General features: G+C 53.5%; 1 protein-coding gene across 3 annotated transcripts in view; it reads left to right on the plus strand.

The window, feature by feature from the left end:
• The first annotated feature begins 6,221 nt into the window (after positions 1–6,221).
• The window catches only part of LOC140403425 (ribosome biogenesis protein BMS1 homolog), a 246,155-nt gene continuing 235,647 nt past the window's right edge, over positions 6,222–16,729 (plus strand). For 2 of the 3 annotated variants that reach the window (XM_072491337.1, XM_072491339.1), the window contains exons 1-2: positions 6,222–6,331; positions 11,891–12,073. In XM_072491337.1, coding sequence (XP_072347438.1) covers positions 11,898–12,073 — 176 coding nt within the window. In that variant the 5' untranslated portion in view covers positions 6,222–6,331; positions 11,891–11,897. The remainder of the gene's footprint in view (positions 6,332–11,890; positions 12,074–16,729) is intronic. The other variant, XM_072491338.1, reaches the window with a different exon arrangement.

The raw sequence follows: 16,729 nt of genomic DNA on the forward strand, positions 1-16,729 counted from the left end.
AACACCACCCCATCCAAACTATTTGATCTAAAGAGTTTCCACTCAATATTTGGGAAGTTAAAGTCGCCCATGACTACTACCCTATGACTTCTGCACCTTTCCAAAATCTGTTTCCCAATCTGTTCCTCCACATCTCTGTTACTATTGGGGGGCCTATAGAAAACTCCTAACAAGGTGACTGCTCCTTTCCTATTTCTGACTTCAACCCATACTACCTCAATAGGGTGATACTCCTCGAACTGCCTTTCTGCAGCTGTTATACTATCTCTAATTAATAATGCCACCCCCCCCCCACCTCTTTTACCACCCTCCCTAATCTTATTGAAACATCTATAACCAGGGACCTCCAACAACCATTTCTGCCCCTCTTCTATCCACGTTTCCGTGATGGCCACCACATCGTAGTCCCAAGTACCGATCCATGCCTTAAGTTCACCCACCTTATTCCTGATGCTTCTTGCGTTGAAGTATACACACTTCAACCCATCTCCGTGCCTGCAAGTACTCTCCTTTGTCAGTGTTCCCTTCCCCAATTATTATTTAAATGATAAAATATTAAAACATTCTGCTGTGCAGAGAGACCTGGGTGTGCTTGAGTCGCAGAAAGTTGGTTTTCAGGTGCAACAGGTGATTAAGAAGGCAAATGGAATTTTGTCCTTCATTGCTAGAGGGATGGAGTTTAAGACTAGGGAGGTTCTGCTGCAATTGTATAAGGTGTTAGTGAGGCCACACCTGGAGTATTGTGTTCAGTTTTGGTCTCCTTACTTGAGAAAGGACGTACTGGCACTGGAGGGTGTGCAGAGGAGATTCACTAGGTTAATCCCAGAGCTGAAGGGGTTGGATTACGAGGAGAGGTTGAGTAGACTGGGACTGTACTCGTTGGAATTTAAAAGGATGAGGGGGATCTTATAGAAACATATAAGATTATGAAGGGAATAGATAGGATAGATGCGGGCAGGTTGTTTCCACTGGCGGGTGAAAGCAGAACTAGGGGGCATAGCCTCAAAATAAGGGGAAGTAGATTTAGGACTGAGTTTAGGAGGAACTTATTCACCCAAAGGGTTGTGAATCTATGGAATTCCTTGCCCAGTGAAGCAGTAGAGGCTCCTTCATTAAATGTTTTTAAGATAAAGATAGATAGTTTTTTGAAGAATAAAGGGATTAAGGGTTATGGTGTTCGGGCCGGAAAGTGGAGCTGAGTCCACAAAAGATCAGCCATGATCTCATTGAATGGGGGAGCAGGCTCGAGGGGCCAGATGGCCTACTCCTGCTCCTAGTTCTTATGTTCTGCACTGTAAATTCAATGATAATCCATGATTAATCTAGGACAAAGGTTCGGCACAACATCGTGGGCCGAAGGGCCTGTTCTGTGCTGCATTTTCTATGTTCTATGTTCTATTTTGTTTTTCGGTCACTTTTTCTTTCGCTATGCCCATCTCCAGGGACAGTAGAGCCACTGCTTGTTTATTGCCTTTTATTCCCATGTCTTCCTCCTCTGCTTTCACAATTTCTGCCTTTGGTCAGGATATCCAGCGGTACAGGCCTTCACACCCATAATACACTCCCCTGTAGGAAAAAAGACAGCATCAAACAGACAACAGCATGATCCACAGGGAGCAATGTCCAGGATAACAACAATTCCAGGGCAGTCCTCAGGATAAAGACATCTTCCTGATCGCACAAAGAAAACAAAGGCCAAGGATGAAGCAGGATCCTGAGCACGCTCCAGGATCTCTCAAAGATTCCGATGAGCAAAGCACGAGACACCATCACCTCCACCATTGCCGTCTCACCAACACCCAGGCGGCTTTGGCCTTGGGGATGACCCAACCATTTTGGCCATCTCCAACCCCTCATGATGAGCATCAGGAATGGGACAATACAGGATCAGTGGGGAAGACCGACCCCCGGTCTCAAAGACAGGATATATTGTGCTTCATCAAATCTGATGCACCGGGTTCGATCCGGCCCTGGGTCACTGTCCGTGTGGAGTTTGCACATTCCCCCCATGTTTGCGTGGGTCTCACCCCCACAACCCAAAAAGATGTGCAGGGGAGGTGGATTGGCCGTGCTAAATTTCCGCTTAATTGAAAAAAAGAATCGGTTACTCTGAATTTATATTTAAAAAATACTTCTGAAAGATTTACCTCCTTGCCTTGCATTCAGATATTTTAGCCAACTTAAAAGTTATCCCCCCATCATGGATACGAAGCTCCCAAATCCAATAGCTCACATATTGTGCCTTCCTCGCTCTTACATATGATTCCTCCTCCAACAAAGAGCCAAGAGACTGAGGGAGTTCTGTTGGAACTCAGATGTTCAGAAGGTGTCTCATTCTCATGTGTCGACTTGACAGGTAGAGGGATATGGTTTAAAGAGACAAGACTAGCGTATAATCTAGGCATTCTTTTCCTGAATCCCCACATCTGCTTAAGGGAGTATGTTATATTACCTGACACAAGATTCTTCACTTTAAATAATGTTTGAGTGTTTCTATCATCTATTTATAGAACATAGAACATAGAACGATACAGCGCAGTACAGGCCCTTCGGCCCACGATGTTGCACCGAAACAAAAGCCACCTAACCTACACTATGCCATTATCATCCATATGTTTATCCAATAAACTTTTAAATGCCCTCAATGTTGGCGAGTTCACTACTGTAGCAGGTAGGGCATTCCACGGCCTCACTACTCTTTGCGTAAAGAACCTACCTCTGACCTCTGTCCTATATCTATTACCCCTCAGTTTAAAGTTATGTCCCCTCGTGCCAGCCATTTCCATCCGCGGGAGAAGGCTCTCACTGTCCACCCTATCCAACCCCCTAATCATTTTGTATGCCTCTATCAAGTCTCCTCTTAACCTTCTTCTCTCCAACGAAAACAACCTCGAGTCCATCAGCCTTTCCTCATAAGATTTTCCCTCCATACCAGGCAACATCCTGGTAAATCTCCTCTGCACCCGCTCCAAAGCCTCCACGTCCTTCCTATAATGCGGTGACCAGAACTGTACGCAATACTCCAAATGCGGCCGTACCAGAGTTCTGTACAGCTGCAACATGACCTCCTGACTCCGGAACTCAATCCCTCTACCAATAAAGGCCAACACTCCATAGGCCTTCTTCACACCCTATCAACCTGGGTGGCAACTTTCAGGGATCTATGTACATGGACACCTAGATCCCTCTGCTCATCCACACTTTCAAGAACTTTTCCATTAGCCAAATATTCCGCATTCCTGTTATTCCTTCCAAAGTGAATCACCTCACACTTCGCTACATTAAACTCCATTTGCCACCTCTCAGCCCAGCTCTGCAGCTTATCTATATCCCTCTGTAACCTGCTACTTCCTTCCACACTATCGACAACACCACCGACTTTACTATCGTCTGCAAATTTACTCACCCACCCTTCTGCGCCTTCCTCTAGGTCATTGATAAAAATGACAAACAGCAACGGCCCCAGAACAGATCCTTGTGGTACTCCACTTGTGACTGAACTCCATTCTGAACATTTCCCATCAACCACCACCCTCTGTCTTCTTTCAGCTAGCCAATTTCTGATCCACATCTCTAAATCACCCTCAATCCCCAGCCTCCGTATTTTCTGCAATAGCCTACCGTGGGGAACCTTATCAAACGCTTTGCTGAAATCCATATACACCACATCAACTGCTCTACCCTCGTCTACCTGTTCAGTCACCTTCTCAAAGGTGATTACTAAATACGTCTTGACAGTAGCGTATTTACATTCTTGAGATAGCAACTTTATCCTCAGGTGGGTGCTGGGATGTTCAGCCTCTTCCTGGGATATTTAAGCCCTTAGACCAATGTCTATTGCACCTGTCTAGAGGGAGAAAATCTGAATGATCAAGAGTCTGAGAATATTGCACCCTGGAGTTCCCCAGAAGCTTTTTGTCCACTCCATTAGTCCATCATATCAATTTTAGGTCCTGACGTTTGATTCAAACTGTGAAAAGGGCTGTCCAGATGGGGAATCTGGGATGAGTAGTTGATAAAATCTGACAAGGTCCAGAAATGTTGGTTTTCTTTCTGTTACAGTTGGGCCAATGCCGAAGAGCTTTTATTTTATTCTGAGGCTTGACGAGTCTGTCATAACCACAAGTAATAGTCCACTTGGTCAAAATCCTGAAATTCCTTTCTGATCAGCAGTGTGTGTGGTACACCAACCACATGACAGCAGCAGTTCAAGAAGGGGCCTCATCAACATTTTGTTCAAGTGAAATTAGGGATGGGCAATGACAATGACAATCTCAATGACAATCAATTCATCGGAAATGTTTGGTCATGCCATGTTCCATAAGGGAACCTTTGGATATGTAACCTTGTCATCAACTATCATTAGTATATAATCATGTCCCTTTGTTGAGGTGTCTTCACCCCATGTAATTCTTTCATTACGTGTAGGGGGATTAACAGAACGTGGGAACAAGATTCAGGTCCTATCAATTGGCACTTTGGACAGGTATTGTAACATAACAGACCTTTGTTGTAAAATAGCTTTTTAAAAATCATGTTCTTTCCACCCCAAGTTGTCTGTGCAACAAACTCTTGGGCCTGGTCTACCAATCTTTGAAAGGTTCCATGCAACAGCAGTTCTGTTCTTGGTAATTTATCTTGTATCGTTTATCTTTGATTTTCCTGTTCTAAAAAGCCAGGTCAACAAACAAAGAACAAAGAAATGTACAGCACAGGAACAGGCCCTTCGGCCCTCCAAGCCCGTGCCGACCATACTGCCCGACTAAACTACAATCTTCTACACTTCCTGGGTCCGTATCCTTCTGTTCCCATCCTATTCATATATTTGTCAAGATGCCCCTTAAATGTCCCTATCGTCCCTGCTTCCACTACCTCCTCCGGTAGTGAGTTCCAGGCACCCACTATCCTCTGCGTAAAAAACTTGCCTCGTACATCTACTCTAAACCTTGCCCCTCTCACCTTAAACCTATGCCCCCTAGTAATTGACCCCTCTACCCTGGGGAAAAGCCTCTGACTATCCATTCTGTCTATGCCCCTCATAATTTTGTAGACCTCTATCAGGTCGCCCCTCAACCTCCTTCGTTCCAGTGAGAACAAACCGAGTTTATTCAATCGCTCCTCATAGCTTATGCCCTCCATACCAGGCAACATTCTGGTAAATCTCTTCTGCACCCTCTCTAAAGCCTCCACATCCTTCTGGTAGTGTGGCGACCAGAATTGAACACTATACTCCAAGTGTGGCCTAACTAAGGTTCTATACAGCTGCAACATGACTTGCCAATTCTTATACTCAATGCCCCGGCCAATGAAGGCAAGCATGCCGTATGCCTTCTTGACTACCTTCTCCACCTGTGTTGCCCCTTTCAATGACCTGTGGACCTGTACTCCTAGATCATTAACCTCTTACAATTAGAAATCTATCATTCCAAAGAATTCAGCCCACTGAGTCTGCACAGACCCTCCCAAAGATCACCCCATCCCTGCAACCCAATAATCCCATCTAATCTTTTGAACAGTCATGTCCAATCTACCTAACCCGCACATCTGTGGACAGTAGCATGAAACGGGAGATCCCGGAGGAAACCCACGCAGACACTTGGACAATGTTGAAACTCCCCACAAGGCAGCACGGTAACACAGTGGGTAGCAATGTGGTTTCACAGCAACAGGGACCTGGGTTTCATTCCCAGCTTGGGTCACTCTGTGCGGAGTCTGCATGTTCTGCGTGGGTTCCCTCCCACAAGTCACGAAAGAATTTGGACATTCTGAATTCTCCCTCCGTGTACCCGAACAGGTGCCGGAATGTGGCGACTAGGGGCTTTTCACAGTAACTTCATTGCAGGGTTAATGTAAGTCTACTTGTGACAATAATAAAGATTATTGTTTATTCTTACAGAAGGTGCAGACCCCAGACAGACAGACGGACGGACCCCAGACAGACAGACGGACCCCAGACAGACGGACGGACCCCAGACAGACGGACGGACCCCAGACAGACAGACGGACCCCAGACAGACGGACGGACCCCAGACAGACAGACGGACCCCAGACAGACGGACAGACCCCAGACAGACAGGGGTGTCTGGGACCTGTCTCCACTCCCCCTCCTCCCGGGAGGCAGCAGCTCAGCGGAAACTGTCACCGCGAGAGGGGCGTGGCCGGAAGGGCATTGGGCAGGTTCCCCGGCGTGGAAACCGGAAGCGGAAACTCGGGAACCGGAGCACCGGCAGCGCGGACCGGGGGACGGGTTTGAGAGGCGGACTTAGCACTTCCGGTACACAGACTGGCCGGAGAGAAAACCCACGTGGGAGGAAAATAATCAATAATAAAGGTGATGGAGGGGGAAGGAGTGAAAGAGGGACAGTGACCGGGGGGGGGACGTGTCAGAGATAGATGGGGAGACGGGACGTGTCAGAGCTTGGGGGGGGGGAGATGGGACGTCTCAGAGATTGGGGGGGGGGGGGAGACCGGACGTGTCAGAGATTGGGGGGGAGACAGGGCGTGTCAGAGATTGGGAGGGGGAGACGGGACGTGTCAGTGATTGGGGGGGGAGACGGGATGTGTCAGAGATTGGGATGGAGACGGGACGTGTCAGAGATTGGGGGGGAGCGGGACGTGTCAGTGATTGGGGAGACAGGGCGTGTCAGTTATTGTGGGGGAGACGGGACGTGTCAGAGATTGGGGGGGAGACAGGACGTGTCAGAGATTGGGAGGGGGAGACGGGACATGTCAGTGATTGGGGAGACAGGGCGTGTCAGTTATTGTGGGGGAGACGGGACGTGTCAGAGATTGGGGGGGAAGACAAGACGTGTAAGAGATGGGGGGGGTGGGGGCAGGATGTGTCAGAGATTGGGGTGGGGGAGATGGGACGTGTCAGTGATTGGCGGGGGAGATGTGACGTGTCAGTGATTGGGGGAAGTGACAGGATGTGTCAGATAGTGGGGGAGACTGGACGTGTCAGTGATTGGGGGGGAGACGGGACGTGTCAGAGATCGGGGGGGAGACAGGACGTGTCAGTTAATGGAAGGAGTGACAGGATGTGTCAGAGATTGGGGGGAAGACAGGACGTGTCAGAGATTCGGGGGGGAGAGACAGGACGTGTCAGAGATTCGGGGAGGGAGACGGGACGTGTCATAGAGATTGGGGAGATGGCAGGGCGTGTCAGTTATTGGGGGGGGGGGAGAGACAGGCCATGTCAGTGATTGGGGGGGAGACGGGACGTGTCAGAGATGGGGGGGGGGGCGGGAGACAGGACGTGTCAGTTATTGGGGGGAGATGTGACTTGTCAGAGATTTGGGGGGGGGGGCAAGGACGAGTCAGTTATTGGGGGGGGAGAAAGGATGTGTCGGAGATTTGGGGGTGGGAGAGACAGGCCGTGTCAGTGTGTGGGGGGGAGATGGGACGTGTCAGAGATTGGGGGGGAGAGACAGGACATGCCATTTATTGGGGGGGAGATGGGACATGTCAGACATTGGGGGGTAGACGAGACGTGTCATAGATTGGGGGGGGCGACAGGACGTGTCAGAGATTTGAGGGGGTGGGAGACGGGACGTGTCCGTGATTGGGGGGGAGACAGGACATGTCAGAGATTGGGGGGGAGACTGGACGTGTCAGAGATTGGGGGGGGGGGAGACGGGACGTGTCAGAGATTGGGGGGGGAGGGGGAGAGAGAAATGAAATGAAAATCACTTCTTGTCACAAGTCGGCTTCAAATGATGTTACTGTGAAAAGCCCCTAGTCGCCACATGTCAGCCGCCTGTTCGGGGAGGCTGGTACGGGAATTGAACCGTGCTGCTGGCCTGCCTTGGTCTACTTTAAAAGCCAGCGATTTAGCCGTGTGCTAAACCAGCCCCGAGACCAGACGGGACGTGTCAGAGATTGGGGGGGGTGACGGGACGTGTCAGAGATTGGGGGGGGAGACAGGACGTACTGAGATTGTGGGGGGCGACAGGACGTGTCTGAGATTGGGGGGTGGGGGGAGGGTGACAAGACGTCTCCGAGATTGGGGGGGGGAGACGGGACGTGTCAGTGATTGTGGGGGAGACGGGACGTGTCAGAGATTGGGGGGAGACAAGACGTGTCTTGAGATTGGGGTGGAGACGGGACTTGTCAGAGATTGGGGTGGAGATAGGACGTGTCAGTGATTGGGGGGGGGTGACGGGACGTGTCAGAAATTGGGGTGGGAGACGGGACTTGTCAGAGATTGGGGTGGAGATAGGACGTGTCAGTGATTGGGGGGGGAGATAGGACGTGTCAGAGATTGGGGGGGGGGGAGAGATGGGACGTGTTAGAGATTGGGGGGGGGGCAGGACGTGCCAGAGATTGGGGGGGTGACGGGACGTGTCAGAGATTGGGGGGGGACAGGACGTGCCAGAAATTGGGGGGTGACAGGACGTGTCAGAGATTGGGGGGAGAGACGAGACGTGTCAGAGATTGGGGGGAGAGACAGGACGTGTCTGAGATTGGGGGGGGGACAGGACGTGCCAGAGATTGGGGGGGGAGACGGGACGTGTCAGAGATTGGGGGTTGGAGACGGGACGTGTCAGTGATTGGGGGGGGGCGGACAGGACGTGTCAGTGATTGGGGGGGGGAGACGGGACGGGTCAGAGTGTGGGGGGGGGGGGAGACGGGACGGGTCAGAGATTGGGGGGGGGGGGGGACAGGACGTGTCAGAGATTGGGGGGGAGACGGGATGTGTCAGAGATAGATGGGGAGACGGGACGTGTCAGAGATTGGGGGGGGGAGACGTGGCGGGTCAGAGATTGGGGGGGGGGAGACAGGACGTGTCAGAGATTGGGGGGGAGGCGGGATGTGTCAGAGATAGATGGGGAGACGGGACGTGTCAGAGATTGGGAGGGGGAGACGGGATGTGTCAGAGATTGGGAGTGGGAGACAGGACGTGTCAGAGATTGTGGGGGGGGAGTCAGGACGTGTCAAAGATTGGGGGGGGAGACGGGACGTGTCAGAGATTGAGGGGGAGACAGGACGTGTCAGAGATTGGGGGTGGGGAGACGGGACGTGTTAGAGATTGGGGGGGGAGACGGGACGTGTCAGAGATTGAGGGGGAGACAGGACGTGTCAGAGATTTGTGGGGGGAGACGGGACGTGTCAGAGATTGGGGGGGGGAGACAGGACGTGTCAGAGATTGGGGGGGGGAGACGGGACGTCTCAGAGCTTGGGGGGGGGAGATGGGACGTCTCAGAGATTGAGGGGGAGACGGGACGTGTCAGAGATTTGCGGGGGCGAGACGGGACGTGTCAGAGATTGGGGGGGGGGGAGACAGGACGTGTCAGAGATTGGGGGTGGGAGACGGGACGTGTCAGAGATTGAGGGGGAGACAGGACGTGTCAGAGATTTGTGGGGGGGAGACGGGACGTGTCAGAGATTGGGGGGGGGAGACAGGACGTGTCAGAGATTGGGGGGGGGAGACGGGACGTCTCAGAGCTTGGGGGGGGGAGATGGGACGTCTCAGAGATTGAGGGGGAGACGGGACGTGTCAGAGATTTGCGGGGGCGAGACGGGACGTGTCAGAGATTGGGGGGGGGGGAGACAGGACGTGTCAGAGATTGGGGGTGGGAGACGGGATGTGTCAGAGATTGGGGGGGGGAGAGATGGGATGTGTCAGAGATTGAGGTGGAGACGGGACGTGTCAGAGATTGGGGTGGAGACGGGACGTGTCAGAGATTGGGAGGGGGAGACGGGACGTGTCAGTGATTGGGGGTGGGGAGACGGGACGTGTCTGAGATTGGGGGGGGAGACGGGATGTGTCAGAGATTGGGATGGAGACGGGACGTGTCAGAGATTGAGGGGGAGACGGGACGTGTCAGAGATTGAGGGGGGGGAGACCGGACGGGTCAGAGATTGGGGGTTGGAGACGGGACGTGTCAGAGATTGGGGGGGAGACGGGACGTGTCAGTGATTGGGGAGACAGGGCGTGTCAGTTATTGTGGGGGAGACGGGACGTGTCAGAGATTGGGGGGGAAGACAAGACGTGTAAGAGATGAGGGGGGGGTGGGGGCAGGATGTGTCAGAGATTGGGGTGGGGGAGATGGGACGTGTCAGTGATTGGCGGGGGAGATGTGACGTGTCAGTGATTGGGGGAAGTGACAGGATGTGTCAGATTGTGGGGGAGACTGGACGTGTCAGTGATGGGGGGGGGCGGGAGACAGGACGTGTCAGTTATTGGGGGGAGATGTGACTTGTCAGAGATTTGGGGGGGGGGGCAAGGACGAGTCAGTTATTGGGGGGGGAGAAAGGATGTGTCGGAGATTTGGGGGTGGGAGAGACAGGCCGTGTCAGTGTGTGGGGGGGAGATGGGACGTGTCAGAGATTGGGGGGGAGAGACAGGACATGCCATTTATTGGGGGGGAGATGGGACATGTCAGACATTGGGGGGTAGACGAGACGTGTCATAGATTGGGGGGGCGACAGGACGTGTCAGAGATTTGAGGGGGTGGGAGACGGGACGTGTCCGTGATTGGGGGGAGACAGGACATGTCAGAGATTGGGGGGGAGACTGGACGTGTCAGAGATTGGGGGGGGGGGAGACGGGACGTGCCAGAGATTGGGGGGGGAGGGGGAGAGAGAAATGAAATGAAAATCACTTCTTGTCACAAGTCGGCTTCAAATGATGTTACTGTGAAAAGCCCCTAGTCGCCACATGTCAGCCGCCTGTTCGGGGAGGCTGGTACGGGAATTGAACCGTGCTGCTGGCCTGCCTTGGTCTACTTTAAAAGCCAGCGATTTAGCCGTGTGCTAAACCAGCCCCGAGACCAGACGGGACGTGTCAGAGATTGGGGGGGGTGACGGGACGTGTCAGAGATTGGGGGGGGAGACAGGACGTACTGAGATTGTGGGGGGCGACAGGATGTGTCTGAGATTGGGGGGGTGGGGGGAGGGTGACAAGACGTCTCAGAGATTGGGGGGGGAGACGGGACGTGTCAGTGATTGTGGGGGAGACGGGACGTGTCAGAGATTGGGGGGGAGACAAGACGTGTCTTGAGATTGGGGTGGAGACGGGACGTGTCAGAGATTGGGGGGGGAGATAGGATGCGTCAGAGATTGGGGGGGAGACAAGACTTGTCTGAGATTGGGGGGGAGACGGGACTTGTCAGAGATTGGGGTGGAGATAGGACGTGTCAGAGATTGGGGGGGGGGGTGACGGGACGTGTCAGAAATTGGGGTGGGAGACGGGACTTGTCAGAGATTGGGGTGGAGATAGGACGTGTCAGTGATTTGGGGGGGAGATAGGACGTGTCAGAGATTGGGGGGGGGGAGAGATGGGACGTGTTAGAGATTGGGGGGGGGCAGGACGTGCCAGAGATTGGGGGGGTGACGGGACGTGTCAGAGATTGGGGGGGGACAGGACGTGCCAGAAATTGGGGGGTGACAGGACGTGTCAGAGATTGGGGGGAGAGACGAGACGTGTCAGAGATTGGGGGGAGAGACAGGACGTGTCTGAGATTGGGGGGGGGACAGGACGTGCCAGAGATTGGGGGGGTGACGGGACGTGTCAGAGATTGGGGGGAGAGACGGGACGTGTCAGAGATTGGGGGGAGAGACAGGATGTGTCAGAGATTGGGGGGAGAGACGGGACGTGTCAGAGATTGGGGTGGGAGACGGGACTTGTCAGAGATTGAGGGGGAGATAGGACGTGTCAGAGATTGGGGGGGAGCCGGGACGTGTTAGAGATTGGGGGTAGTGCAATGCTGTGGGCGGAAGAGACACTGGCTGCCAGAGTCGCTCCAATCTCAGTGCCCTGGCTGTAGGTCAGTCCGCTCATTGGGTGAGTGGGCAGGTGCTGCGGACTAGCTGCCAGCTGGAGGGAGAACGTGAGCGATGGACTGGAACGTGAGAAGTGCAGATGTGACTGAGTGTTTTGTTGGGACAGGAAGACCATGGAGGACGGGGTTAATAAGGCCCATCATCAGCGACACAGTGGGCCGAAAGCTGCCAGGAAGAAACAGCGCCGCCTGAATGGGCTGGGTGTGGGCGATGAAGAGGATCCACGCAAGAGAAATCCCAAAGCTTTCACTGTCCAGTCTGCAGTGCGCATGGCCAAAACCTTCCACAGGTAAGGACAAAATGACCCGGAATACCTTGACGGGGAAGCTCAGGTGATGCAGGGGAGGGAAATGATTGTGGATCTCTGCTGAATGGAAGGCTGGAGCAGCAGGAATGCAGTGGGACCAGGATCACTGCAGATTAAACAATTGGGACAAGTGTGGGAATGCAAAATACCTCCTGGACCACAGACCGGGGAGTTTCCTGCCATTGCCATGAAACATTACCCAAGAGAAATGATCCCTGAGGGGGAACCGTCAACCAAATTTACTAAACAGGATCCCAATGAAGAAAATAACATCGCGATTTTCACATTTTGTAAATTTTACTTCAATTCAAATCAGAACCAATGCAAATTAAATAGCTGATACAAAAAGATCTGTCTTACACAGCAGTCTCCCTCCGCATGTATGGCATTGCCGAGCTGCACAGTCCCTCCGCATGTATGGCATTGCTGAGCTGCACAGTCCCTCCGTGTGTATGGCATTGCTGAGCTGCACAGTCCCTCCGCGTGTATGGCATTGCTGAGCTGCACAGTCCCTCCGCGTGTATGGCATTGCTGAGCTGCACAGTCCCTCCGCGTGTATGGCATTGCTGAGCTGCACAGTCCCTCCGCGTGTATGGCATTGCTGAGCTGCACAGTCCCTCCGCGTGTATGGCATTGCTGAGCTGCACAGTCCCTCCGCATGTATGGCATTGCTGAGCTGCACAGTCCCTCCGCATGTATGGCATTGCTGAGCTGCACAGTTCCACAATTCGCTGTTCTTTGTTCATTCAGATTATTTGACAACAGTTTTCACCCTTTCCATTGGATTAAAGCAAATTACTGCGGATGCTGGAATCTGAAACGAAAGAGAAAATGCTGGAAAATTTCAGCATGTCTGGCAGCATCTGTAGGGAGAGAAATGAGCTAACATTTTGAGACAGTTAAAAGACAGTTAAAATGAAATGGGATGAAAACAAATGGGTCGAGGTGGGGTGGAGCTGATCATCTGAAGTTGTTCAATTCGATGTCCTTCCATCTGGCCTTTAACTGTCTTTTACCATTCTTTCTTAATATATATTTAATTCCCCCCCCCCCCCCCCCCCCCCTCCCCTCAATCTTATCCACCTTTCCTTCACCTTTCTCCTCTTTGCTTCCCCCTTCCCCTCCCCCCACATCTACAGTTCACCCTCTGATGTTAGTTTCTCTGCTGTTTGACCTTTCACATCTTTTGTCCTCTCTGGGGACTGCCATTAGCATCTTTCCCCTGGGTTACTGTGGCCATTAGCACCCGGTTTCCCTGGGTTTCTGTGGCCGTTAGCACCCGGTTTCCCTGGGTTTCTGTGGCCGTTAGCACCCGGTTTCCCTGGGTTTCTGTGGCCGTTAGCACCCGGTTTCCCTGGGTTTCTGTGGCCGTTAGCACCCGGTTTCCCTGGGTTCTGTGGCCTTGACTCATCTTTCATTCTCACTCCACAGTATAAATATTTCTCACTTTCTCTGTTCACTTTGACAAAGAGTCATCGGACTCGAAACGTTCGCTCTTTTCTCTCCCTACAGATGCTGCCAGACCTGCTGAGATTTTCCAGCATTGTGTTGGTATATAGTTAAAAGTATTGTTTCTTTCATACTATGCAGACAACACGTACATAGGGAAGGAAGGAAAGACTACAGAATGTAATGTTACAGTCACAACTAGGGTGTACTAGGTAGAAAAGATCAACTTCATACAATAATATTCAATGTTATAGTTTGGCTTTGTTCTGGCCCAGCTCTTTAGCGTCTGAGTTATTCACACAGCTTACCAGGTTTTACATCTTTTTAGCCAGCTCACCCAGTGTCTCCTCCAAGTGCTTCTGTCAGGCATGAAAAACGATCTCTTACTGAGGGTGATTTGCTTCCCCGTGTTTCTCTTTCTGTCTGTCTGCTTTCTCTTTGTGTCAGCATCTGTGCACTGATTGCAGTCACCCTCCAGCTCCTCTGCTTCTAGCTCTCCTGGGTTTGTCAGGCACAAGGATTCTTTCTTCTTTCCTGCCGGGATTGTTGTCAGATCAAGGTCAGCAGGTCACACAAACCAATATTTCTTATTTCCTGCCAGTGTAATATGATACCGCTCTCCACACTGGTCCATGCATGCACAGAAATCCAATGATGTCACTTTGCTGTGCCCAGCCTGCCAAAATACCAAAATAGTCGATAAATTGAAAGCCAAACACAAAGTGAATGCAGCAAAGTCTCTGATAGCAGTGTCGGTAAAGACGTGAAACAACAAACACAGACTCCTTACTAGCTCAGATAGTTATCATTGATCCCTTTACAATCGCTGCAAATGCTTAAGTCCTTTTCAAACATTCTTTAAAATCATTGCGGCTTCCACAGACCCAGTAAAAAGATTACAAATGCCTCTTGATTAAAGGTCATGGCAGAGAACCCTTCAACTCTGACTCCACCTTGCCCAGAAGATGGCATGCTGGGACAAAACACAGCTCTGCTCGGACGTGTTTTGGGGTGGGAGAGTTATCCCGTGAGGAGAGCTTTGAGCAGAGAGGCTCTGCACTGTCTGGAGTTTAGGTCATCTCATTGAACTGGACAAGATCCTGAAGGGTCTTGGTGGGGTGGTCACTGAGACACCATCAGGAGGCTCGGTCTTAGTATTAGGAGCACTGGGAGGGCCGGTCTCAATATTAGGGGCACTGGGAGGGCCGGTCCCAGTGTTGTGGGCACTGGGAGGGCCGGTCTCTGTATTAGTGGCACTGGGAGGGCCGGTCTCAGTATTAGGGGCACTGGGGGGCCCGGTCTCAGTATTAGGGGCACTGGAAGGCCCGGTCTCAGTATTAGGGGCACTGGGAGGGCCGGTCCCAGTATTAGGGGCACTGGGAGGGTGGGTCTCAGTATTAGGCACACTGGGAGGCCCGGTCTCAGTATTCGGAGCACTGGGAGGGCCGGTATCAGTATTAGGGGCACTGGGAAGGCCGGTCCCAGTGTTGTGGGCACTGGGAGGGCCGGTCTCTGTATTAGTGACACAGGGAGGGGCGGTATCAGTATTAGGCGCACTGGGAGGGCCGGTCTCAGTATTAGTGACACTGGGAGAGCCGGTCTCAGTATTAGGGGCACTGGACGGGCAGGTCTTAGTATTAGGGGCACTGGGAGGGTCGGTCCCAGTGTTAGGGGCACTGGGAGGGTCGGTCCCAGTGTTAAGGACACTGGGAGGGCCGGTCTCAGTGTTAGGGGCACTGGGAGGGCTGCTCCCAGTATTAGGGGCTCTGGGAGGGCTGGTCTCAGTATTAAGGGCACTGGATGGGCCGGTCCCAGTGTTGTGGGCACTGCGAGGGCCGGTCACTGTATTAGTGACACTGGGAGGGCCGGTCTCGGTATTAGGGGCACTGGGAGGGCTGGTCCCAGAGTTAAGGGCACTGGGATGTCCGGTCCCAGTGTCAGGGGCTCTGGGAGGCCCGGTCTCAGTATTAGAGGCACTGGGAGGGCCGGTCTCAGAATTAAGGGCACTGGGAGGGCCGGTCCCAGTATTAGGGACACTGGGAGGGCTGGTCCCAGTGTTAAGGGCACTGGAAGGTCCGGTCCCAGTGTCAGGGGCTCTGGGAGGGCCGGTCTCCGTATTAGGGGCACTGGGACGGCCGCTCCCAGTATTAGGAGAACTAGATGGGCCGGTCCCAGTGTTAGGGACACTGGGCGGGTCGGCCCCAGTGTTAGGGGCACTGGGAGGGCCGGTCTCAGTTTTAGGGGCACTGGGAGGGCCGGTCCCAGTATTAGGAGCACTGGATGGGCCGGTCCCAGTGTTAGGGGCACTGGGAGGGTCGGTCCCAGTGTTAGGGGCACTGGGAGGGCCGGTCCCAGTATTAGGGACACTGGGAGGGCTGGTCCCAGTGTCAGGGGCTCTGGGAGGGCCGGTATCAGTATTAGGGGCACTGGGAGGGCCGGTCCCAGTATTAGGAGCACTGGATGGGCCGGTCCCAGTGTTAGGGGCACTGGGAGGGTTGGTCCCAGTGTTAGGGACACTGGGAGGGCCGGTCTCAGTGTTAGGGGCACTGGGAGGGCCGGTCCCAGTGTTAGGGACACTGGGAGGGCCGGTCTCAGTATTCGGAGCACTGGGAGGGCCGGCCCCAGTGTTGTGGGAACTGGGAGGGCCGGTCCCAGTATTAGGGACACTGGGAGTGCTGGTCCCAGTGTTAAGGGCACTGGAAGGTCCGGTCCCAGTGTCAGGGGCTCTGGGAGGGCCGGTCTCCGTATTAGGGGCACTGGGAGGGCCGGTCCCAGTGTTAGGGGCACTGGGAGGGCCGGTCCCAGTATTAGGGGCACTGGGAGGGCCGGTCCCAGTGTTAGGGGCACTGGGAGGGCCGGTCTCAGTGTTAGGGGCACTGGGAGTGCCGGTCCCAGTAGTACGGGCACTGGGAGGGCCGGTCTCAGTATTAGGGGCACTGGGAGGGCCGGTCTCAGTATTAGGGGCACTGGGAGGGCCGGTCCCAGTATTAGGGGCACTGGATGGTCCGGTCCCAGTGTTAGGGGCACTGGGGGGGTCGGTCCCAGTGTTAAGGACACTGGGAGGGCCGGTCTCAGTGTTAGGGGCACTGGGAGGGCTGCTCCCAGTATTAGGGGCTCTGGGAGGGCTGGTCTCAGTATTAAGGGCACTGGATGGGCCGGTCCCAGTGTTGTGGGCACTGCGAGGGCCGG

Source organism: Scyliorhinus torazame, chromosome 28, assembly GCF_047496885.1.
Source record: "Scyliorhinus torazame isolate Kashiwa2021f chromosome 28, sScyTor2.1, whole genome shotgun sequence".
Classification (NCBI taxonomy): Eukaryota; Metazoa; Chordata; class Chondrichthyes; order Carcharhiniformes; family Scyliorhinidae; genus Scyliorhinus; species Scyliorhinus torazame.